This window comes from Chinchilla lanigera, unplaced genomic scaffold, assembly GCF_000276665.1.
Source record: "Chinchilla lanigera isolate Chin_1 unplaced genomic scaffold, ChiLan1.0 scaffold00026, whole genome shotgun sequence".
NCBI lineage: Eukaryota > Metazoa > Chordata > Mammalia > Rodentia > Chinchillidae > Chinchilla > Chinchilla lanigera.
In genome coordinates this window covers 3297145-3323265 of record NW_004955427.1, presented here as the reverse complement: position 1 = coordinate 3323265, position 26121 = coordinate 3297145, and the positions used below count along the sequence as shown (strand labels likewise).

The following is a 26121-nucleotide window of genomic DNA, read 5'->3' as shown; positions in this document are numbered from 1 at the left end:
TTCCATTATTATAACTATAATTTTTCCTCAGCACTTTGGTTCTAGGACCCCTTCAGATAATAAATCAGACGTTCCCAGTCTCTTACGTAAAAGGGTGCAGTATTTGTATATAACTGGTGCACACCCTCTGTATACCTAAAATCATCCCTACATTGCTTATGCCTAATACAATGGAAATGCTATGCAAACAGTTGTTATACTATAGAGTAATGACAAGAAACTTCTGCACACGTTTAGTAGATTTGACTTTTTACAAAATATTTTTATCTGCAGTTATAGTAGTCGAATCCACAGACACAAATCCCCAAAATATGGAAGACCAATGGTATGTGGTTAAAAACCTACAAGAAAAATATCAAAAATGCTAACGTTCATTGCATTCAGGATAGAACTACAGATTTTATCCACAGATTTTTTTTCTTCCAAGGTTTTTTAGGGAGGTTGTTTTGTTTTGAGACAGGGTCTCACTGTGTAGTTTAGGCTGGCCTTAAACTTACTTACATAACACAGGCTGGCTTCAAACTCACAGTGATCCATCCTGCTGCCTCAGCCTCCCCAGTGTTGGGATTACAGGTATCTGCCACCACACCTGGCCTCTTTCAGGTTTTATAGTTTTTTAAATTTTTGAAAACCTTTATAGCCGGGCATGTTGGTGTGTGCCCGTAATCCCACCACTCAGGAGGCTGAGGCAGGAGGATCGCTGTGAGTTCAAGATCAACCTGGGCTACAAAGTGAGCTCAAGTTCAGCCCGAACTGCATAGCAAAACCCTGTCTCAAAAAACACACAAAAAAAAAAAAGAAAGAAAGAAAGAAAAAAGAAAATCTTTATAATGGGAAAAATAGATTTAAAACAAACTATTTTTTGGTTGGCATGCTGACATTCACAACTACCTGGTGCTGGTCTACAATAAAGTTTTCAGAAGAAATTAAATACTTCAGATTTTGGACTTTTTATCTGTTGGACTATCTGCACATATATTCTTGGTGACTGACCCAAGCCTGCACATGAAATCTGTTTCATATAAGCCAGCTACACATACACTGAAGGTGGCTGTATACAAAATGTTTAGTGCGTCCGTGTTTTGACTGTGACTTGTCTTTTAAGGTCTGGGGTAGAATTTTCCACTGGTGGTACCATGTCAGATACAGAAAAAAGTTTTGGACACACAAGCTTAAATATCACATGGTTTCTCACACAAGAAATCCAAAATATAAATAAAGAGCAAAATAAAAGATAAATAGGAAATAGATCGCTCTTTTGCGAAAGGGTAGGGGACCGGAAGATGGAGGTGGGGGAGGCAGGGGAGGGGACGAGAAGGACTTGGATGTGTTATCTCCTCACACCCACTCCCCACGGGGAACAGTCACTATGCAGTGCAGACACGTACCAATAAAAATTTAATTTGAAAAAAAAAGCACCCTTCGGTGATGGGGGGGGCAAGTTTTGGATTTTGAAGCATTTCAGATTTGGGGTTTTCAGTGTGTACCCGATTGGTCTGAGAAAGTTTTAGGTAACATTTCAATCTCTATTAAAATTTCCACACCAGAGTGCAGAAAGACAAGGGAAGAAGGCGATGGGGCATATCTCAAGAAAGTACACCACCAAACCTTCAGAACTTCACGTAAGCAAATCAGAAAATAACAGAAACTGCAGAGGTCGCGGGACACGGGCTACAGAAACAAGCATACCTCTCCAGGCCACTGGAGAAGCGGTGTTCTCTTTCTTCTTGAAATTCCCCAAGGAAAATGATTCCTCAGCCACGTCCAGAAACATTTCTGGAAAAATACCCAAAGTTCTCAAAATATAAAACCTCTTTACAAAAGCCTAACAAGTTGTAGCTGAAAAGGGACACAGACTCCCACATACGTTAGTTCAAATTCAAACTCAAGTTATTCATCTATAAAATGCAGCCAGTGTCGCTTACATTAATGGATCATAATCAGAATTAAGGAAGACACTGGTAAAGCTCCTGAAACAAAAGACAGTGCTACCTTCCTGTTTCTATCTTTCCTCTCTGTCAGAGTTTCTTACAGTACAGAAATCATTATCATGCCAGAATGACTACTACAAAGGCCAATTCCAGAACTCCTGGAGGCACAGACCTTAATTCTGCACTTTATCAAATATTACAGGCTTAAATATTCATATATTTACTACCTTTGTCCTCTTTAGATTCAGAAAACAGTGTTAAAAACTTTTCCCCTTAAAAATATTAGATGATCCTCAAGGACAAGAAAGGAAGATCTTAGGCACTCTGTTCTAAGTTTTAAAAAAAATTCTTTGATCCAGTCTTCTTAGGAAGACTTCTCATACTTTAAACATCCATCTTCAGCTCTAAAACTTCCTCAGTTTCCTCACATGTGCAGTAGAGACAACTAATATTAGACCACAGTCTATCACAGTTCAAAAGTAAGAGTGCTTAATAAGTGATCTCAGATCAATTAAATTCATTTACACTGGACAAGATAAAATCAAATAAAATCGGCAATTCAATTACTCTTCGTAGGCAAAGCGTCTTTTTTACTTCCAAGTATGAATGTGAATGCCTTATATGCAAATCAAGAAATATCTGTCATGGGTTTTTATATCTAATTGTACTAATGACTAATTAGATTCTAATTTCTAATTTTGATATGTAGGTCAAAATAACCAAGGAGCAAATACCTGAAATTAGTGGAAAGGTCTACAACTTTATAACAGTATTCTTTACATAAAAGTCAATTCTTAAAAGCCTCAAACTTCAGAACATAAAAATAAACTTTTATTTACAGATTCCCCCTTCAGTTCCAAAAGTGATTATTCCAGAGTAAGTATTCAACACATAAAATTTAGCTGAATCAAGTAAGAAATAATCATTCAATCCAAATATCAATTCAAAACACAGACATTATACATACTAGTCTATTTCCCTTCTGCTTCTTTCCTAGATAAAAACAGAAAATTGTTAATATCCTCACTATAAAACTCAGACCAAACACAATGGCCTTTTCAAGTAATTCAGAAAAGGTAGACGAAGAGAACCCCCTGAGACATGGTGTCTTCACTGTTACAGGAGCCTCCGACCGTAAGCCCTAATTCACTCCCCGAAGACGGACCACTTGTGCTATTCACAAGGATCTGTTCAACTTCCTGTACCAGATAAGCTACACTCTACTGTCAATAAAATCTGTCCCTTCCATTTACATCGGACTACTTCTTTCACATTTTAGTAATCTCCACTCCCAAGAGAAGCTAGTTGAAATACACTCCTTGGCATCTTTGGTTACAGAGGGGACACACTGTGTGTGCTGTTAATATGCTTCTACCATGGCTAAGTTTGGAAGAAAAAACCCTCCAGGTAGATATAAATGTAGCCTGTACTGACTAAGCTCCTTGCAGTTCATGTTATAAAGCACAGACCCCTTTGAAATTTTGTACATACTGGTAGTAGCCGCCCCACCGTGAGGCCACCCACGCACTGTCTGTAATGCAGATAGTCGGGAAGGTCCCTGAACGGGATTCCTGTCTCCGCCAGGGCAGGCTAGGTCTCCGAGGGGCACACAAAGGACAAGAACATGTCCAGCTGGTTCTTCACGATCACGTCATCGGGGTGCAGCTTGTGGGGTAGGTAATGGGCCAGGGTCATCTCCCACGCGTCAACGAGATACACACCAACGCCTGAGAACATCCTCCGGAGGATAGTGTCCAGCTGAAGGTTGTACCAGTCACTGTTGAAGAGGCTCACCTCAGGACCCAGCTCTTGGGCATTGGCTGTCCGGATGACCACTACGGTCTTCGGGCTTCGGTCCAAGAGCTGGACCACCGCTCTGCGGATGTTCCGGAGCCGCCGGATGTACACTTCCCAGGGGAAGGTGCTGAAGTGAGACCACACGGCTATGGCAACCACCGTGTTCTTCCCGCCCACGATCCCGCGCAGCTCGTTCGCCACGTAGCGCAGCTCACTGCTGAAGACGGTCGTGAAGCGGATGGGCGGGCCGTGGCAGCGGTACTTGAGCAGGATGTTGTGCTTCTGGTCCACTGCCAGGAAGGGACCCACATTCTTGGGACTACCCAAGTTAAACTCCACCAAATCTGAAACAAGAAAAAGCCAATTTCACGAAGACATTCAAACGAAGCTCAGGTATTCTGAATGTTTATAAGTCACTCAGAGAATAGTTCTTAAAATTAAGGTACAATAAAACATTATTAGACAAATATAAAGGAAATATCTATTTCCCTGCTGCCCGTAACATGTCATTATAGGTAATACCATCACTGACAGATTCCGTACCTTTGCCTCTGCCTCAAAAAAGAACCTGTTTACCTCTATTTAGCAAAAAAAAAGTCTTGGTATTTGAATATTTGACATTTTAAAAGCAAACTGGCATTTACACTTCACTCTTCTAACAGATACACCTTCCAGGGTCAGGGCTGGGCCTTCTGCTTTATTAGCACATGCCGGTAACCGACACCTCCCTGAAAATCCAGTCATCTGCAACAACACAGATGAACCTGGGGGACATTAAATAGAATAAGCCAAGCACAGACAAAGACTGCATGACCTCACTTGTACGTGGACTCTAAAAATGCGGAACACTTGTAGCAAGTAAAAACTCACCAGAGGCCAAGGCGCTTGGCGTGGGCTGGGGGGGCTGGGGGGATGCTGACGGCTTCAGTGAGGAGGATTAAATTTCTGAGATCTACCGCACAGCATGAAGACTGCAGTTAATAATAATGTATTACATATTTCAAAACTGCTAAAAAAAGTAATCTTAAATGTCAGTACAATTAAATATGTGAAGTGATATATTTGGTAATTAGCTTGATAGAACCATTCCGTAATGTACACATATATCAAAGCATTACACTGTACCTATAAATACATATGGTTATCAATTAAACTTTTTAAAATAAAAATAAAGCAATCTGAATTATAATTCTAAAAAAAGCAAGTCTCTTCTTCTGGAGTAAGTGAAAGAAGGAATTCTGTTTCTTTTAACTTTAAATTTTACCCTACGGTGGAAAAATCGTATTAATGCCCTACAGAACATCGGTCTCTATCATGAGAAATAACAAAGGCAAGGCACAATTCAGAACTCCCTTCCCTTCCTCTCCCTTATTGTATTTCAAGATCCAGTTCCTCTAAAATGTTCCGAATCACCCAGGAATCACTGGGACCCCTTTGTTTCTCCTAAAAAGCTCGTACAATTCATCACTTGAAATACGCCCCAGGAGGGAAGAGGATCTGTCTCGTGACCCTGAGTGTTCCAAAAGTGCCTTAGAGAAAAGAGCAAGTAAATGTTAGCAACGTGAGTCCTCTGGCATTGGACCACTACTGCAAGTACTACAAACCACAGGATGTCCCAGTCCCTGTCCTCCCCTGTCCCTCCCCTCAGCTTATGGTCAATTCTGAAAAGGCTGGATCACACTGTAACTGTCTCGTGTTCTTAATGGTTCAAGCAGGTTTCACTTTTTTCTCCTGCAATCCCAGAATTCTCGTCCAGATTTCCCTATCTGATTCATTACTACTTAGTATCCAGCCCTACTTAAATGGCACTAAAGCTCAAACTACCACTTTCTTTTGATTAAGATCAAGCACCCACACAAGGCTTTATCAGATGAAAATATTTCTGTAAAGGGTCAGGTGGAAAACAATCAAAGCCATCAATGTGATCACTGCCTATAGTGGAAATACCAAACTACATCATAAGAAATTAAGAAGCAAGCAACTACAGCCACCTGAAAGCCCTGCCTACTCAGCATCCAACCATGCCCAGCACCACGCCCAGCTTCTCTTTTGATTCTGAATTTGTTTTATCAAACAGAACTCAACTATGTCCATTTCAATAAAAAACAAATAAAAGTGCAATTGGCTTTTCCTTTTAGGATAGTATCTACATCTTCCTTTCCTTCTAAACATCAAATCTGAAAGTAAGTTTATGTCGTAAGTAGGAGAGCTGATGAAAAACATCACAACAACAATTCACAGCAAACCATGGGGATTTAATTTATGAAAAGCCCTGCGCATACATAACTACACAGAACAGTTCTCACAAACCTATCAGTTTCTTAGGGCCCACCCCTCCTTACCACTGCCAGAAAAAGAAAGCCTGCTGTGCATAAGGGGTGGGCTTCCAACCAGGGAGGTTTTGCTCTGCATCTGGACAGCAGTCCCACAGCCGAGCAGAGAGATCAGGATGCTAAGAGCCCTGGAACTCACCGAGACTCCCGCAGTAGGAGCCAGCTCTGGCTCAGAGCACACCGCCAGAGGCCCAGCGGGTGGCTCAGCTACAAGGATGCACTAGAGTAAACCACGGTAAGTCTGGCTACTTCCTTCCGGTTTAATCTACTACAATCTGGAACTGAACCAACCAGAGCTTAAAGAAACAACTAGAAGTGTCCATCTCTATTGTATAACCCAGAACATTAAAAGTCAAAGACACCTGCCCCCACTGTCTCATCTCACAGGGAAAAATGAAGTCCTGAGAGGTAAATGGCCTATCCAAAGTCACACAGTTGGGGCTGGGGATTTAGTTCAGTGGCACACCGTCTGCCTGGCAAGTGTGAGGTCGTGAGTTCGATTCCTGGTACAGGAAAAAAAACCAAAGTCACACAGTTAATCAGGGATTCCCCCAGAACAGCAGTCCCACTACTTACCAGAAACTGTCGCACTTCTCTCCCAGGTTAGGACACCATGTTAGTCCCACCTGGAAATAACTGCTTCCTCACAAGACGCCTTTCTTCAGGCACCAGCATGAGCCTACTTATTTCAGACCTGATCGCATGCGTGTGGGAAGTACTTATGAAAACGGCGCAGGACCAACCTGGGACAAATGCTGTGAGGTATTCAAACCACTGCCTGATTGTGGAGTCACCGAATAAGTACACTATCTTCCTCTGCAAGCATTCCGTAATGTTGTCGGGGTCATTAAACTGCCGCATCTTAAACGCTCTGGGTCTCCACTGGTCTTTGTAATAATACCCAGAAGGGAAAGTTCCTGAGGCTTGAGATACTTCCAAGTTGTACGTTTCTGTAAAGAAAAAAGGAAAAATAATATGTCATTAAATTCTCCTCCAATAATATATGAAAAACATTCCAAGAAATACCATTATGTCCACGTACGTGTTAGCTTGCTAGCACACGGGCAACATTTCCTGTTGTCATATCTCAAAGAAATCACAGACGCCCCCCATTCAAAAAGGTTCTTTTTTGCACAAAAATGGCTAGATGTGTGCAGTGAGTGTGGGGTATTGGTGGACACAAGGAAAAAGGAGACTTTGAGCGTTCTATCTTATTACGTATGTTTTTATCAAAGCCAAAAATAAAGTAAAAACCGAGGAAATGAGTGCTATAAACACCTGTGCAGCACTGCCCCAGCACAGGAGAACTGCTTTTCACCTAAATGCCCACGAGTCCGGTAACAATCCCTGCCTTACGCACATATAGTAATGTCCATCTAACGCTTCTTAGGTCATTACGGAAAATTTTAACTGGGTCCTAAATTCAATGTTTAATTCTGAAAAACCGCCCTGGACATGGTGGTGCACACCTATAATCCCAACACTCCGGGAGTGCTGGGGCAGGAAGATCACAAGTTCAAGCCCAGGCTGGGCAACTCAGACCATGTTTCACAATTTTAAAAGGGCTGGGACGAGCTCAGTGTGAAGGCCTGGGTTCAATCCCAGTGAGAGAGATTAAGAGGGAGAGGGAGTAAAAGAGAACCCATTAAATACAGAGAACAAGCTAATGACATCTAAAGCATCATTGCACAATACAGATGTTCAGAAGGTCTTCATGCATGAGAAATGCTACTCCCCGCTGTAGCCTGGCTACACACAATGACACGGGCACCGAGACGCCTCTCTGAGGGAGAGTCAATATCTTTCTGCCCGAACACGTCCTTTCAAAACTGACACTATGGAAACAACACACTTCACACGCTTCAAAGCAGACAGTGACGGCTAATACTTCTTCCAAGTTCACTCTGCCCAAGACACTCTTCTGAGCAATTAAACATATCATATGAAGCTCACAGTACTCTTTAAAGGAGGTTTCTGCCTTTCAGAACAATTAAACAACTTGACAAAGGTCACAGAGCTCAGTCAGTACACAAAAAAGCCAGAACCAGACAAGCAGGTGACCCGGAAGCCCAGGCTCTTAACCACCGTGCTAACCTACTTCACAAACACAGGTGTCACCTACTTCTTGTGACCTTTTCCTTGAAGGTATATACTCAATCATTTCTAACCCTTACTGAATCTGTAATCTTCAAGAAACCACCAATCACTTTATGTCATTTCCTTACACACACCCAGGTTCAGCCTTGATCACAACCCAATCGTGGTCGGCTGTTTAGACATAATTTGAAATGCAAATGCTATGTGACTCAGAAATTTAAATTTCAGTCCTCAATTTGTGACTGTTTTCAGTCTATTTGACTTCTTCACATTATCATATTACTCAAGATTATTGTGGATTTCTTCATTCTCTTCAAAGAAAAAATGCTCTATTTGACAGATAGTACATATCTAATCTTTCTCTTTATTCAAGATCATTTTGGATTTTTTCTTCCGTTCAAATAAAAAAATGCCCTACTTAACAGATAATACTGTATATGTCCAATCGTTCTTTTCTTAAGCATCTGCTAATTCTTTGTGAGTTCGTGACTTGTGGAAACTGTTTTCAAGCTTTGTTTCGGCCAACACTATCGTCAGAGAAAATGAGGGCGTAGAGTACTGACTTGGCCGATCCAAAACCAACTTTTTCCTGCCCAGTGCAGTATCATGTAGTAGTAGTTACTTGGGAAGCTGAGGCAGGAAGATTGCTTTAGTCCCAGAATTTAGTAACAGCTTGGGAACACTGCCAGACACCATCTCAAAAGAACAAACAACCACAACAAAAAGAACAGAACAAAAAGTTACTCAACACGTTCTCAGGTGCAGCTTTACTACCCACACCTCACCCAAAGTGCACTTGTATTAATACACCGAAGCTGCACAGCTGGAGAGAGACACAGAAGACACCCGGGCCCCACAAAAAACACTCACTAAGATGAGAATTAAACTTGATTTTGGAAACACAATTTTACCTTAGCTAATTCCGCAGACTCGGCTAGTTTGTGTCAAGTACATGTTAAAAAGAAAAGTGTATTTCACACAGAAACAATTACTATTTCCAATCAAACATTAATTATATTTACTACCAGAGTTAAGTCAAGCAAAGCAAAGCAATTACTGAACCTGACTTTGATTCTTTAAATACGCCCTGTGCTACCCAACAGTGTTATTTTAGGTTACACCCATGTTGCTGCCCCCTCACGCTCTTGACTTAAAATGATTTCTAAGTCAGTGTTTCTTGGGACACAAGGCATTTTCACATAAGGTAAGTAAGTTATTAAAGTCTCCTGAAGTGATAACACCTCATGTATTACTCATGTGGAATAAAAATTAAAACGAAAAAATGTTACTAGTTGAATTTATGGTTTTCTTGAATTATCTTTTGTAAAGGAAAAAGTGAATACAGAAGTGGCTGTAAAGACAGAGATGAGGATCTTCGTGCAAAATGAGAAGGTACACTGCGGGTTATCACAAGTGCTGTCCCAAATTCTCTAAAGGTCTCAGCTTCTCTGTAAAACCTGCAGCCTCCTCCAGAGGGTGTGGTCACGTGTCATTCGCTTGCCTCGGGGGCACCTGGGCCAAAACTGTGAGAAAATGAGAGGAGGGAAAGACAGATGGATAAATTCCCCTAAACTACCTATGAAGAACTGGATGAAGGGACACAGTGTAAATTAAGGGTCAAAGTTTGGGTACCCGCTTAGCAGAACAAGTGCCCCCAAAATACATGGCCCCCAGTTTCCAAGAAGGCTCAAATTCATCAAAGCCTCTGAGTCATTTAGTGTGATAATCTGAGCACCATAGTACAGATGCTCATGAAAATTCACTGGTAATGGTGACATTGGGACAGCCTGTTAAAACCGGACATCTGCCCTGGATAAGCTAGTCTACTCTAATGAAAAAGTATGTTTCTTAGCTAGGCGTGGTGCTGTAAGCTTGTAGCCCCAGTACTGTAGGGAGGCTGAGGCAGGAGAATCACAAGTTCATGTCCCCCAGGGCAACTTAAGCAAGACCCCATCTCAAAATAAAAACTAAGAAAAATGGGCTAGAGATGTCACTCAGTGCAAGAGGCCCTGGGTTCAACCTAGACCACAGGGGGGAAACACATTTCTTCACTTTTAACTGAAACTATGCCCACACACGGTAGCAGCATTGGCAGTCTCAAGCAATACACTGGACTCTAAATGCACCTTAGAACAATTTTACCTCGGAGGTACATTAATTAGCCGATACGTAAAAATTTCATACGGAAAAGAACTTCAGAATACAGAATTCATAAACAAAATAATCATGTGTAAAGATTATGAACGGAATGTACCAATAAAATCTAACGCTAAAGAAATTTAAAAAGCGGGGGCTGAGGATACAGCTGAGCGGCACAGCACCTGCCTGGCAAGCGCAGAGCCCTGAGTTGAACTCCAACAAAATTAAAAAAGAAAGCCGGGCGTGGTGGCGCACGCCTGTAATCCCAGCACTCGGGAGGCAGAAGGATGGTTGCGAGTTCAAGGCCAACCTGGGCTACAAAGTGAGATCAAGGCCAGCCTGCACTGCGTAGGGAGACCCTGTCTCAAAAATACCAAAAAAAAAAAAAAGAAAAAGAAAAAGAAAATTAAAAATTAAAAACAGATTATGAACTGTTCCAGTGCTAGGGGAAAAAAAAACACAAGAGCCTAAGACACCTTGTAGTGTCAGAAAGTAAGGAAGCACGCAATAAAAAAGAGCGCGTCCAAAGGGTACAGAGACCGAAAAACGTTCCCAACTGCCACTTCTGGGGCAAGTGGAGCGGGAAAAACAAAAATCCGTGACTGCTTGAGCCGGACTGTACCTCTGCATGGGTCTGCACCAGACAAACGTGGAGAAAATGACCTTCCGCCCGCGCGCTGCGCCGTCTCGTTTGCAGCACCCGGGGTCACCCGGGGTGCGCACAGGCCGCCCAGGCGCCAGCCCCCCGAGCGGCCGCTCCCGCGGGGACAGCTCCCGCGAAGCGCGTGCGAGAGGACGCCCACCGTCATCACGGCCCCGGAAACCGCCGCACGCGGGCCAAGCCGCCCTCCCCGTTCCGAGCCTGGCCGGCCGCCCCTCCAACCCGGTCACGTCCCCGCTGGAGAAATCCACACCCCCGCGGAACGCGCGCTGTCCCGCCGCGAGGAAGCGAGGGTGCGGCCGGCGAGAGGACGCGGGGTAAAACCGCAGCACCCCGGGAAGCCACCTGCCCCTGCAGCTGGCAGCGGGGTTCCACGGCGAAGCGAAACTCGCTGCTGATGGCGGAGATGATGATGATCTTGATGAGGAAACTTAAGAGAGAGCTCCAGTGAAGAAATCGATACGAGATACCCCAGCCAAAAATGCGCAAAAATCAAAGCAGAATGGAAGAGAGTCCAAACCATCAACCCCAAGATCAAAACCAAAGCAGTCCTTCAAAAAATACGAAAAGGCTCCTAAAACACCCAAAGGACCTAGTTCCGCAGAAGGCGTGAAAGCAAAAATGCAAGCAAGTATAGAAAAGGTGGTTCTCTTCCCCGGGGGAAGCCAGCTCACCAGTTATGTGAAGAACTGCTTCCGGACGACCCACCAGGAGGGTAGTCCGGATCTCCGACAGAGGAGGAAGCCTGCGGAAAGTTTCAGCCGTCTGCCAGAATTTCCGTCTTATTTCACTTCTCTAACAGTTGCTATCTGGCTATCCTTCCGATAATGCAAAGTGAAAACCTGCCCTCCCTTGTTTGAGAAACGTCCACCTCCCACTGCCAAGAATGTCTGAAACGCTTGTTTGGTTTCACAAATTCACTCCACCCCCTCCACTTGCTTCTGGGAATTATGGAATGTTCTGGTAAGAGCAGCAGTAGTGGTATTCACACATGGAGATGGCAGGGAGAAAGAAATACACGTGAAACAAACTCAGTGTTTTAATGAACTAAAAAATACATAAAAATCCAAACGCCCACCCGCTACGAACCCTACCTCTGCTCTGACCAGAACAGCGCACTGCAAACGCACACGCGTCCTGGCTGATCTCCACCCTCCATCAGGAGCCAGGAAGCCATGACAGTTCCTCTGCTGAGCACTGCACAGGACACCCCTGGAGGCGGGCGGGCCAGGCAGGGCCTGAGGAAAGCGCAGCTTCAGTAGAGTGGAGGGGCCTCTGAAGGGCGGGAGGCTACCCAGGCTGCAGGACCTCCGGGGGTCACCAAGTCTACTGACATCTTGGCCATGGGCCTGAGACCCAGAAAGAAAAAATATTCCTCTTAATGATGTTTCATGCATGTATCCTATAAAATTAGTGATTTGTCTCATTTAAGTAAATCAACTACAGCTCTTCCTCGGGAAAATACTGAGAATCTTTGGCATATGACAATGACACCACAGATACAACTGGCCACACCCTACCTGCATCCAGACCACAGATAAATTTTATTAGTCTGTACAATATTTTTAAACTTTTTAATTGGATTCCAGTGTTTTATTTTTGTTTTGTTTTGTGTTTTGTTTCTCTGAAACATAGTTTCACTGTGTGATTCAGGCTGGTCTTGAACTCACTATAAAGCCCAGGCTAGCCTCCAACTTGGCCGCTCCTCCTGCCTCAGCCTCCCAAGTGCTGGGATTACAGGTGTAGGTTACCACACCTGGCTGGATGCCGATGTTTTATACTCTGTAAATACATTTAAAAATTAAGATTTCTGGTTTTTCACGAACCAACAAAACTCACAGATGTGGCTGCACTGGGTTAGCTCCTGTGCGGTAAAAACACCACGGGAACCGAGGACAGCCTGCCCCGCCGAGGTGGCGCTGCTCCACTGCTTCCCGGCTCACAAGAGGTGCAGACACGGCTGACACCCGGCCTGCCCGGCTCACGTGCAGTGCGCACCGAGCCCTGTGCCAAGGGGTTGCAGCGTCTGCTGTGTGGAACACATCCCCAACAACTGCAGAGTCTTGGCCTCATCGGCCTATATCTCACTAACATTCACCTTTCCACAGATCACTGTAGCCAACTGTATTACAACAAAACACGGTCCTCCGAATTTCACTCTTTCACTACTGGTGTCCTCTGTCAATAGATCAGAATCACCCGCAAAGCCTGTCAGAGCACAGACTCCTGAGCGCCGCCAGCCGGAACTTAAGACGCAGCAGGCTGCGGCAGGACCTGGGAACGTGCGATCCTAGCAAACATCCCAGCAGTGCGGGCACTGCAGACACACAGCGCCCCCAGGGCCTCCTGCGGGCGTGGGTGGGCTTTCAGAGCTGGCGGGGTGGAGGCTGGGTGGATACAAAGCCTGGGGCAGGAGGAGTGCCGCTGTCCCGCGCGCTGCTGCTTCTGCTCCTGCCACTCTCCGCTGTGTGACGCCCCTACGCTGGGCGGCTCTCCGGCTTGAAGGTGCCCAAAGACGGACTAAAAACTCGACAAACTAGAACCAAGGTCAGTTTTCCCTCCTCTAACTTTAGATGTTGGGCATTTTGTCTCGGCAGCAAGAAAAGTACCTGCGACACACACTCTGAGAAGAGCTGCCGTTCAACTCAGTGATGAGTGCGTGTGAGTGTGCACCTGTGTGTGCGTGTACGCGTGTGCAAGTGCACACACGCACGCTGAGGACTGAAGCGGGGCCTTGGCTGGGACAGGCAGGCGCTCAGCTGCCGAACTGTATCTTCAGTCCCTACTCCACGTTTCCGATTTGAAAATTCTGCAGGATCATTTTGTGTACCTTTCTGCAATACCGCTAGAGCAGCGACGTCCCACAAAACCTGTGGCAATCCCGCACAAAGATAAAGATGGATTTTGAGATACCAGTGAAATGAAGGAACCTCAACCTACTTAGCAAAACAACAACAAATCATCCGGCTCATTCCTTTTTTTTTTACCTTTTATCCTGCTGGGAATCACAGTCACCCAATCAGGTCCACTGGAGTTGATGGGCACTTTAATGTTGACGCCACTTTAAGAGGAATAACAAAAAACATAAGCTTAGATTCAAGGACATTTATTTTCAGGTATGCAACTTTATCTGCAAGTGAAAAAATGGGTATGATTCCACGTAACATTACTATAACATGTAGTGTAAATTCTTAACCAACACAGTAACTACTCAACTAGGTCTTCTGCAATAAGCAGGTTACATGCGTTTATAAACTGAAGAGGAATTAAATAGTCTCTTAATAAGCTTTTACTTCACTGCATACTGCTTACCTGTGTTGAGAAAATAAAATCCAAAATGACTAAGTCTGCTTTGAATTACCTCTCATGAACGCTGAGGACGGCTCACACTGAGAAGATCTAGGTGTCACACTGCAAGTCTATGTCGCATTAAATCACAGCTCAGAGTCTCAGGCCTTCCCCAATCCGAGCCATACTGGGGACCCCTGCCCCAGATGTGCGCACTGCAGTGCTTGCTTCTGCGTTGCTATGACTCTCCACTGTCTGCTGCCCTTCCTAAAGCACGCCATCCTCGCCCACATGGATGCTGCTTCATTCACCTCTGTTACCTTTTTCAGCACTTAACACATGTCCTGGACCACTGTCCATGTTCCACACATGTTTTTTGGACAACTGCATGAAAATCTGAGCAAAGGGGCTGGGGATTTAGCTCAGCAGCAAAAGCGCCTGCCTGGCAAGCGCAAGGTCATGAGTTCGGTTCCCGGTACCGGAGAAAAAACAAAACAAAAAAAAAAAATCTGAGCAAAGTCAGGCTTGGTAGTGCACATTTGCAATCTCAGGACTCAGGAGGCTGAGGCAGGAGGATTGCTGCAAGTTCAAGGCCAGCCTGGGCTACAAAATGAATTCTAGGCCAGTATGAACTGCACAGTAAAACCCTATCTCAAAAAGATTAAAAAAAAAAAAGAAGAAGAAGAAGAAAGAAAAAAAACTGAAAGAAAGTGAAGGCCAGAAGAATACTAAAAACTCAGTACAACTACCTTGGAAACCAAGTAAATAACTAGCCTTCTTATATTTAGATCAAAAATCAGTAGCTAAGAAAGGGGATTTAAAAATAAAAACGGAAGATGCATTATTACAAGTACCAGCTCCACAGGAGGAATGTAGGTATCACATACTGTAAACACGCATTAACAAAAAAGCTGTTTAATCGAGTAACTAGAGAGGATGGCACACACTGATAAGCACAGCTACCGAGCACACCGGGGCAGGAGGGTGCAAGTTCACGACAAGCACGGGCACCTGAGCAAGACACTCCTCCAACAGAAAGGAGGCGTGCAGCGCAGTGGTGGGGTGCTTGCCTCGCACGCCCAAGCCTCTGGGTTCAAGCCCTCGTGCTGAAGCAGCGACAAAACAAAGTAAGGAAGGCTTTAACCCTCTAAACTCTTGATAGGGGCTGGGGATTTAGCTCAGTGGCACAGCGCCTGCCTGGCAAGCGCAAGGTCATGAGTTCGATTCCTGGTACCAGAAAAAAAAAAACCAAAAAATAAATAAATAAATAAATAAATAAAATAAACTCTTGATATAGGAGTGGACAGTCACGATTTTAGTATTTCATCCGTTTTGGAGAAGATGTTCTCATTTCAAAAATAATTTTTAAGCTTCTACTGTACTACAGGTACTGTACCAGACGCCAAGACTATCACAGTAGAGACAACACACGGTAGCTCCTCCCTCGTGGAAGTGACATTCTAATGACGGAGACAGACAAAAAGCAAGCAATGAAAGATGTACGTTGGGCTGGCCACACTAGAGAATAACAGAATGACCTACCTTTGATACATGACATTTAAGAAAGAATATGACTTTTAAGAGAACACATATAAAATACTTCCAGGAGTGTAATAATTTTCCGGTAAAGATATCTGTAGGAAAATTCCCTATAGAATTTCACTACAGAAATACTTAACCTGAATCCAGTCATGTGGAAAAAATTAAACAATAAAGCAGTATTAAAACTGTCCATATCATCAAAACCAAAATATGCTAAAAAAAAAAACAACAACAAAAAAACCTAGATTAAAGAAACAACTAAATACCCTGCATGATCACAGGTCAATGAGCTAAAACAGAGAACTACTACTACGGACAACTGGGAAATCTTCAAGACAAGCGGAGTATCAGCTCGCAGTACTGCGTAGTGTTAAGCATCCCAAATGTGGTGACTGGGCAGGGCCGTGCTGGAGACGCACTCACAGGGCGCAGCGCCTCGGGGATGGCAGCTCACTCTCACACGGTCCAGAAGGAAAACACATCCACACGTTACAGAAATAAAGCCAGGGGGAAAAACATTAGCAATGGCGACTCTAGGAAAAATGTATATGGGTGTCACTGTTACGGGGGTGGGGGGTCTTTGCTTTTATTTGTTGCTTTTTGTTCTTTTGTTTGTGGTGTTGGGGTTGAATGCAGGGCCTTCATAGTGAACTACATCTCCGTCCTTTTATTTTTTATTTTGAAACAAGGTCTTACTAAATTGCTAAATTGCCCAGGCTAGGCTCAAATGTGTGATCCTCCTGCCTCAGCCTCCCAAAGTGCTAGGACTGCAGGAGTATACTGTCTCACCCAACTATAAAGTGTTTTTCTTTTTTACTACAGTTAGAAAGAGAAAAAGTACAATCATGTTAAAATAAAAGGGAAGCCGGGTGTGGTGGTGCACATCTGTAATCCCAGCACTCAGGAGGCTGAGGTAGGAGGATCTCTGTGAGTTTGAGGCCAACCTGGGTAATATATTGATACCCTGTCTCAAAAAATAAATAAATAAAAACAAAAGTGAAATTTTCAGGTGATACGTTCATTCTTTCAAAAGGCCTTTCCTTATACTAATATAGGCTCTTTTAAGTAAAGCACTATCCTGCTGTCCTTTCTGTGTTGAACACTTTATCCCCTTATGGATAAAGAACAAAAACTGTCTCACCTCAGTTGTCTACCTGTCACTGAGGGAACCAAATACTGAGGCTCTGCTTCTAAACTCTTTCTAACTTGGCGAGGCTATGACCCACCAAAGAAGAGAGAGAAAAGATGGTACCAGTTCAACATTCAGGCCGTGAGCGCGAAACAGTACAAAAATCCCTCAAGGAATCAATTTCAATCTTTCTTTGCAGAGACACTGGAATAATATTCTAAAACCTTAGCAGAGCGGGAGAAGAGGAAAATTAATTATTAGGATTGCGTCCGACGTTTGGTTTCCAAAGCTGTACACACCACCTCAAGCACCGCTTCCCCAACGAACTTCCAGACAACACTTCTCCAACGACTCTGCTAGGACCCTCCGCCAGCCAGCCAGCCGCAGCCGGCTCCACAAGCTCGGGCCGGAGCAACACCTCGCAGCACCTCTTCCTTCCGAGCTAACAGGCGCTTACTGCTTTTCATGTAAGAGTCAGTGTCGGGAACATTTTCAATGTTGCACTAATTTAACTCTCTAACCTTTCTCCAACTGTCTTCCACATGGAATTTGAATAAGTTATAAACCACGCTTCTTCCTTTTTGCTAGGGTATTAAGTAGGCTGACAGACCTCTAAAAGGAAGTAACCGTAATCCTCACTACACAGGCCAAAAAAAAAAAAAAAGTGCACAGAAATGAAATAATCTGCTCACAGTCAAGAACCAGCATTTCTGACGTCTGAACCTGAAATCAGCGGAAGAAACTTCTGATGTTTAGAGTCTTGTTGCTGTTCAGTTTTCATTTTGTACCGAGCCACACGACACGCTCAAGGCCACAGTAAACACGGACTGCGGCTCCCTCTGCTGGCACGGCGCGAGTCCACCACGCACGCACACAAACCAACACGGCCAACAGCTGGCGTCCGCGATGGAAAATCGGGGGTTTCATTTCAGGAGTTCCTGCAGACCACTTACTTCGATAGCAACTTTTCCTTTACCAAGGAGACTATTGGCTATTGTGAATTATATTGGATATAAAATATGAAATTCTTTAGGGTGCCCACATGCACTGAACGGAAATAACTCCCCAACAGGGTGTTTAAAAAGTGTATTATTTAAGGCCAGGCATCGTGGCACATGTCTGTAATTCCACCTCTCGGGAGGCTGAAGCAGGAATATTGCTGAGAGTTCAAGGCTACTACATAGTGAGTTCTGGGCCAGCCCGAACTACAAAGCAAGACCATGTCTCAAAAAAACAAAAACAAACCAAAAATGTATATTATTTGATTAAAAAGTTTAAAAAGTTATGTGTTCAAATAATTGTGCCTTTTCACCATGCTGCTTCTATAACTTTTTATTACTTTAAAAAATTTATTTTTAATTTATACACAGTAATTGTACATTTTTATGACATACAATGTCTTTTCAATACATACAGTGTACAAAATGCACACTGACCACAATAGAGTAACTGGCATAGTATCTCAGGCATTTATCATTTATTTGTGTTGGAAACATTCCAAATCCTTTCTACTAGTTATTTCAAAATACTCAATTAATTGCTGTCAACCACAGTTACCCTACTGTGCTACAGAACATTAGAAGTTATTCCTCTGATCCAATGCAACTTTTTATTTCTTGGAATGCTCTTTTACTTCAAAACCATATGGAATACTGAAGAAAACACAACCTCCAATTCATAATGATCCCACACACTCATTTCCCATTACTCCACACACTGATCATTATGCTTATCCTGGTCTTCTCATTGCTGAGACACAATAGCCAACACCCACAAGTTAAAGGAGGAAAGACTTATTTAGCTCACAGTTCGTACCAGTTGCAGTCCATAATCAGCTGGCTCCAGGACAGGGTCGCTTCTAAGAGAACAGTTCCTGCCTGGCATAAGTAGCAAAACAATAAGGGACTTCAAAAGCATCTTTCTGGGGCCAGGAACATAGCTCAGCGGCAGAAGCACCTGCCTAGCAGGCGTGAGGTCATGAATTCGATTCCCGGTACCAAGAAATAAAAAAATAAATAAAAGCATCTTTCCGCCCCTTTGATCTTATGCAGACTACTTAGGGCAGGTAGCACGCACATCCTTCATTTTAGTACCCTTGAAACTAGCATTGCACCATGCATCAATCCTAGTGTCACACACTTTAGATCCACCCAGCTCTGAAAGAGCCCCACCTGTGACTGCATGCATGAGGCTCTGGGCCATGTGTGACACAAGCCGTAACACTCTGTCCCTGGCCCCCCGAAGACTCACGTACATCCCCTTATACAAAAGGCATTTAGTCCACTCTAAGGTGGACTAAGGCCAAAGTCCTAACAGTTTCATCACTGCTGAAGAGTCCAAGACCAAAGTCTCCTCTGAGATTTAAAGCAAACTCTTAGCTGCAAGCCTCCATACAAACGAAAAATTATAGACACTTCCAACACCCAACAGCACAAGACAGACATTTCCATTCCAAAAGTTACAAGCAGGGATAACAAGGAATGGGGACAAACCAAGACAGTTACATGTACGTTTACTTCAGAACTACCCACATACACAAATACGGTAGGTAGTTGTGAAGTAAAACAATTATCAGGGCAAGAACAAAAATTCAACAGTAAAAGGTCTTTAATTTGATCTTGGCTAAGCACTAAATCTCCCTCTGAAAACACTAACCCAAAACACAAATCTGGGCTTGTTTTCTTATTTACCACCTCCTGAACTGGGTCAAGTTGAGAGAGATAAGGAGTGCGTATGCTCCCCATATGGGAGGAGGACAGGGTAAGGGCTTTGGGGCGAGCGGAACACAGAGCACATACCTCTGGAAGAAAGCGCTCTCTGACGCCGTTAGGAGGCCCTTCAGGTATCCGCCCTTGAAATGGTTAATTCTGCTGCTACAAGGGAGCTTCTTGGGCCTGAAGCAGAACCAGGGCTCTCCAGTGTACAGATCTGTGAAGTTACAGAGCGGCAGACTCCCAGGAAGACACACATTGCACTCAGTGGTTTCAGAAATTCTTCCCGAACGGAACAGACTTTTGAAATAGACCCTGTCTGGTTTCTCTTCCTGCAGGTGTTGAAGAACTCGGATCCCTTCACTGGGGTGAACCAGAGATATGGACACTTTAACTCTGCCAGGCCAGAGCAAAGTGAAGAACACCTTGTAAAACCCATTCTGGTAGTCCACCACCCTGCCCACAGCCCCGGCCTGCAGCGCGGGGGAGTGGATCCGGGCCTGCAGGTAGTCTCCGCCGTACTTCTTGGGCTTTCTTTGGAAGTCCTGCACATGAACCAGCACTTCCAGCTGACTTCCCACCTTGAAGAAGGCCGCAGAGTTCAGGATGACAAAGTAGCTAGCAGAAGGACTGGTGCTCTTCACAAAGGGGACCAGGCCCACATCAGGCCCCTGCCACTGCAAGGCAGCCAGCAAGGCGTCTTCCTCCATGCGCTCGCGACTGGACAGGGTCTGGCGCTCGTAGCCACAGTAGGGATTCCGGCTGGCGCCCAGAGCTTGGGACGAAACAAACTGCCCACTGCTGTCAATGAACGTGGCTGACACAGTCTCATGGTCCAAGTACTACAGAGAAAGACACAAGCAACAGAAACCACTGCTGCAACCAATCTCTGCATATTCACACAAACAAATCTCCAGTTCAAATTGTATAAAAACAGAGTCTGCATAAGAACAGTTCACAAGTTTTATAGGGCTATCTTATTGTAACACAATAAAATTAATATGGTAAGTAAATTCATAGAGCAATCTCTACACTTTTGCAACTTTTACCTCCAAGAGCTCTATCAGGTTTTTACAGTGATTTATCAGAGAAAAAAATCCTCTGAGCTTTTGCCGGGGAAAGAGGAAAAGAAACCACTTTGAAATACTCTAGAAGGCTGGGCATGGTGGCACACGCCTATAATCCCAGCACTCAGGAGGCTGAGGCAGGAGGATCATTGCAAGTTTGAGACCAGCCTGGGTTACAAAGTAAGCTCAAGGCCAGCCTGAACTGCATAGCCAGACCCTGACTCAAAAAGACAAGAAAATAAATAAATTAAAATAAATTAAAAAGTACTAGGGGTGTAGTTACAGATTTTAGTCATATAGAATACTACTGCCAAGTTATTGTTTCATATAAGAAATTTCTTGGATGCTGGAATTTTCACTACTAATATACTTTAACTTTGTTTTTCCTTTTTTAAAGGTTGATTGTTTATCCCCCACCTCCTACAAAGGGGGTGCTGGGAGTGACTAATGAAGACCTGGAGTGTTTGGAGGAAGGGGAGTTTCTCAATGATGTAAATCATTGATTTTTACCTGAAGTACATGTAATGATAAGTTATCTCACTTCTCTCACACTTTTTACTATAAAACTTTTCAATGTCTGAGTTATTTTACCTTTAGTTGGAGTAACTTCCCAAGGTTTCAGATACAGACAATTCTTTTGCCAACTAGAATTTTACTAAAATTTAACTAACTCAATTTCAACTCTTTCTTTGCATCTCATAGATCCTATGTATGTCAGAAGAGCTACTGCTATAATTGTATTATAAAAACATGTGACAAGTTTTCCTGAAGTAGTGATATGGAGCTAAACTCGCAAGAATATATTTAAATTGATTGACTACAAAGAGGTTGTGCTCCAGGAGTAGTGGCGCACACCTGTAATCCCAGCACTCAGGAGGCTGAGGCAGGAGGATCTCTGTGAATTCAAGGACAGCCTGGGCTACAAAGTGACCTCAAGGCCAGCCTGAACTGCATAGCAAGACCCTGTCTCAAAAAGACAAAAAAAAAAAAAAAAAAAAAAAAAAAAAAAAAAAGTACTCTAGAGTACTGTGTTCTTAGCAAAGCTTATCCTCAAAAGAAACTGTCTTACCAAAACCTAAGTTTCTGGGTTTTCATGACAGCCCTCTAGCCTTGAGAGAAGGAAAAAACCCAACTCCAGCGCACTGCAGAAGGAAAAATCAAGAATAACTAATGAAGTTTACAGCCCAGGGGTATAAGGTTGCTAAAGGACTAAGCCCCAATGACAGGGGACAGTGATTCCCCTCCCCCACCTCTTATCACACCACTCCATACAAGCCTGTTTACTAGAGGTGCTTTCACCCAGCCCACCGTGTCCAGGTCTCACCAAAAAACTGTAAGGCAATCAATAAGGCAGAACAAGGGTTTAAAGACACAAAGCAAGCATCAGAACCAGACTCAGATATTTACAATGTTGGAATTATCGAACAGGGTTAAACACAATGACTCAGTTTAGTGGTAAAGCACTTACCTGGCATGTGTGAAGCCCTGGGTTCAATCCCCAGCACTACAAAATAATTTTAAGAATTTAAAACTATTTGATCAGGAGGAGAAAGAAAATTTATAGGCTGGAAATGTGCATTTTAAAAAAGGAAGGAAGAATATCTGAGATGGGATAAGTGAAAGCAAAATAAAAGGGCTTTTGATGGGTTTGTTCGTTTGTTTGAGATGAGTTCTCACTAGGTTGCTCAGGTTGGTCTTGAACTTCTGGGCTCAAGCAATCCTCCTGCCTCAGCTTTCAGAGAAGCTGGGACCACCAGCACACAGCATCACACTCAACTTTTTTTTTTTATTCTTAGCTAATCTGAAGGACAACAGATTGCTAACAGTAATAACAGCAAAAATTATGTGATCAGCTACACTTACATAGATACATACGCTTACTTATGGTCATATACAAGTGCAGTGGATGATGGCAGTAACTGAAGAGATAAAATGAAGTAGGCATATTCTGTACAATGCACCTGTACTACTCATGAAGCGGTACACTTATTTTAAAGTGAAGTTTGATTAGTTGCAAATGTATACTGCACACAAGAGGGCAACCTCTAAAAATTTTTGAAAGGAAATATCATTGACATGCTAAGAAAGGGGAGATTCCTCAAAAACCTAACACCAGAAATTCCATTCAAAAAAAAGAAAAAAAAGAAATTCCATTCAACCCTTCTAGGCATCTTCCTAAAAGAGTTAAAGACATCATATCACAGTGACACATGCACACCCACGTCTACAGCAGAATTCCTAACAGCTAAATCTTGGAAGTGGCCTATATGTCTATCAAGAGATGAAGAAAGAAAATGTGACATTTACACCCAATACAATGTTACTCCGCCAGGAAGAAGAGTAAATGAGGCATTTCTGGAACACCGACACGCCCTTAGACCGTAAGACCAAGTGAAATGAGACACACAAGCTTAAATACTGCATACAACAAATCAGTGACGTTCAAAACAGCAAGCAGAGAAAATTAACAAAACCAAAGCTTGTCCTTTAAAAGAAAAGGGGAGTCAGAGCAGGAAGGAGGGAAGGGAAGGGTATTTTTAAAAAAGAACGCTGTATTATGTACACGTACCAACTCCCCAAGACAGCGATAAAATGCATGTACTGCAAACAGGTACTGATGCATAAAGAATAATGATAAAAGCGAGCCGGGCGTGGCGGTGCATGCTGCAGTCCCAGCCCCGGGAAGCTGCGCGGGATGATCGCCGTGAGTTTGAGGCCAGCCTGGACTACACACTGACTTCAAGGCCGGCCTGACTATCATCCCCAGCAGGAGGCCCCCTTGCCTGTAGTTTTACTTTCCACATTTCCGGTACCTGTGGTCAACTGTGGTCTGAAAATACCAAGTGAAAAATTCCAAACATAAATGACTCGTACATTATAAACTGCGCCTCAGTTTTGAGCATCACGATGCAACTCCGACTCCTCCTCTCAGGACAGGATTCGCTGCTTTCTCAGCGTATGACGCCGTGTGCACGACCTTCCCGTCAGTCAGTCAGTCAGTGACCTTCTCGGCTACGAGGTCCCGGCCACAGAAGCGCAGCGCTCCTACGAGGGGCGGACACTGGGCTTGGTCTCAGGCGTCTGCCACGGGGCTCGACACACACCCCACGGGTGCGGGACCTACTCCGTGCAATGTAAGTACTGCTGTCAAAATCACCAAAATAAGCAACTGCACTCTCAGAGCAAAGGGGAGAAGAATCCAGCCATGTGTTTAATAATGCTGGTTTTTGAAGTTTTCTCTTTTCCGTAAGTTCTTTTTAATGCATAAAGGCACTGACGGACACTGAGAAACAGTTCTGCAGTACACATGGAAAACCGCGTACTTTATTAGACACGGCTAAAGCGGAGGGTGAGAAGGGGAACAAAGCAGCAAAGCGAAACTTCCCCTCCCATCAGCGCGGCGCCGCGCTGCTCCCTGCAGCCCAACAAGGCGCTGCGGGTTGGACGCGCCCCCAGAGCGCGTGCGCGGGAGACCTGCTTCTCGGGCTCCTACGCTAACGGTACGCGGAGAGGAAGGCTCTGGGAAGTCATCGGGTCAGGCGGTCGGGAGGGCAGGCCCCCACCCAGAGCAGCGGCTCTAGAGAGGGCCCGGGCCTGGCTGGCACACGTGCTCTCTCTTGCTCTGTGACGCCCTCCACCACGTGAAGGAAGGTCAGTTAAACGCTAACCTGAAGATGCGCCCTGCTCCTGCACTCCTGGAACTCCACAGCTGTGAGTGACATAAACGTCTCTATTTGTAACCTCCTCGCAGGTGTGTTACTATGGCAACAATAACGTGAGCCACGAGGTGTCAGGATCCCCACTTACTCTTAACCACTCCAAGGTTCTATATGTAAAATAAGTACAAGAATGTGTAGTGCTTTTCTTAGATCCTATACATACCCCTCTCATTTTACACTTACATACAAATACTTTCGTTCGAAAGGATCTCATTAAGGACTTCATTTTACTTGTGGTTGTTTTGTTTGAGACGGGGTCCCACTGTGTAGCCCAGGCTGGCCTCGAACTCAGTGATCCTCCTGCCTCAGCCTCCTGAGTACTGGGACTACAGGCATGCACCACCCCGCCCGGCATGGGGTCTTCATTTTAAAGGAGTACACGGTAGTATTGGCGCATTTAAAAAGTAGCATGGGGACAAAACAAAAATGACTCTGAAAAATCCCCTTCACTTCCTGCCTTTCAGGAAATTTCCAGCCCCCCCCTCCTCCTTAGCAGCTGAGAACCTATGCACCCCCCAGGAAGGGCCCAAGGATGCACTACCTGCTCACAATACCCCTCTGCCCATCTTCTACCTCTCTCCCTCTCGTGGTCCCACTCTTTGCTCAGTAACTCTGTCCACTACCCAAGGTCAGCTGACTGACACACACAGTCCAAGCTAGGAATCACCAGACACTCATACTACACCATCTGAATTTTACTTGTAAATGAAAAAAATTCCATCAAGGTCAGTTTGCTTGATTTCCCCAAGTGGCAACTCTCTCTAGGGCCAGTGACAAGGGCACCTTGGGTCTGACATCTTTTTAGACTCAGGCAAAGGGGAAGCAGAGAAACTGTGGACTAGGGCAAACACTGCGTCCCACATCCGTCCCACTGGCTGCCCAGGGAAAACCAGCAAGACCACACGCTGACTTGTCAGCTCAGGGGAACCAGCTGGCATAGCGGTAGCAAGTGACTACTTCAGGGATAGGCACACGGTCTAATTCCACAATGTATGAACCGGAAGAGGTTGCTGAAATCTTATGATTGATTCACGCTTCCAAATTTGCTAGCTCCCCAGGACCACCCCATAGACCCCTAGGAACAGCTACCTGAATTTTATTTGCAAGTGAAAACTATGTAAGTACTTTCCTTTTTCTTCTCTTTTGTCTTTTTGAGACAGGGTCTCCCTATGCAGTTCAGGCTGGTCTCAAGCTCTCAGCAATCCTCCTGCCTCAGCCTCCAGAGTGCTAGGATTACAGGCATGCGACAACACGCCCAGCTGAAAGTAGTTTCTTGAAAGAGTTTCCAGGTAAAAACTGTCTCTTCAGCTGGCCACAAACGAAGGACAACCCTGTTGCTCTGGCAGCCATCCTATAATCCAACAAAGACGGACACCACAGACAAAAGCTAACACACAAACTAGCCAGCTAAAAAGTTCAAGCCCAGGTTAAGCAATTTAGCAAAAATGGGCTGGGATGTACGAAGGCCCTGGATTCAATCCCCAGTACTGAAGAAAAATAAATAAATAACAAAGAAGGCACAGCTGAAAAACACCCTAACCCAAACAGAACTACACCCAAACCACCTGTCGACTTCTAAATGAGTAATATTTCTTATTATTACTACTACAGCCAATATGAATCAGGTGTCTTCACTTGCAGCCAAAAGCCCTAACATACTGGTACTGTAATACAATAGCGTTACAGCTGTGTCCAGATGTCCCCCCA

The 26121-nt window shown here is 44.3% G+C and overlaps 1 protein-coding gene across 5 annotated transcripts in view; it reads right to left on the bottom strand.

Moving 5' to 3' along the window:
* Nucleotides 1-2740: 2740 nt before the first annotated feature.
* Nucleotides 2741-26121, bottom strand: part of Nxpe3 (neurexophilin and PC-esterase domain family, member 3) — a 64221-nt gene continuing 40840 nt past the window's right edge. For all 5 annotated transcript variants that reach the window (XM_005386334.2, XM_005386336.2, XM_013515084.1 and 2 more), the window contains 4 exons: nt 19716-20470; nt 13946-14019; nt 6805-7011; nt 2741-4072 (listed from right to left, as the gene is read on the bottom strand). In XM_005386334.2, the coding sequence (XP_005386391.1) occupies nt 3522-4072; nt 6805-7011; nt 13946-14019; nt 19716-20470 (1587 nt within the window). In that variant the 3' untranslated portion in view covers nt 2741-3521. The remainder of the gene's footprint in view (nt 4073-6804; nt 7012-13945; nt 14020-19715; nt 20471-26121) is intronic.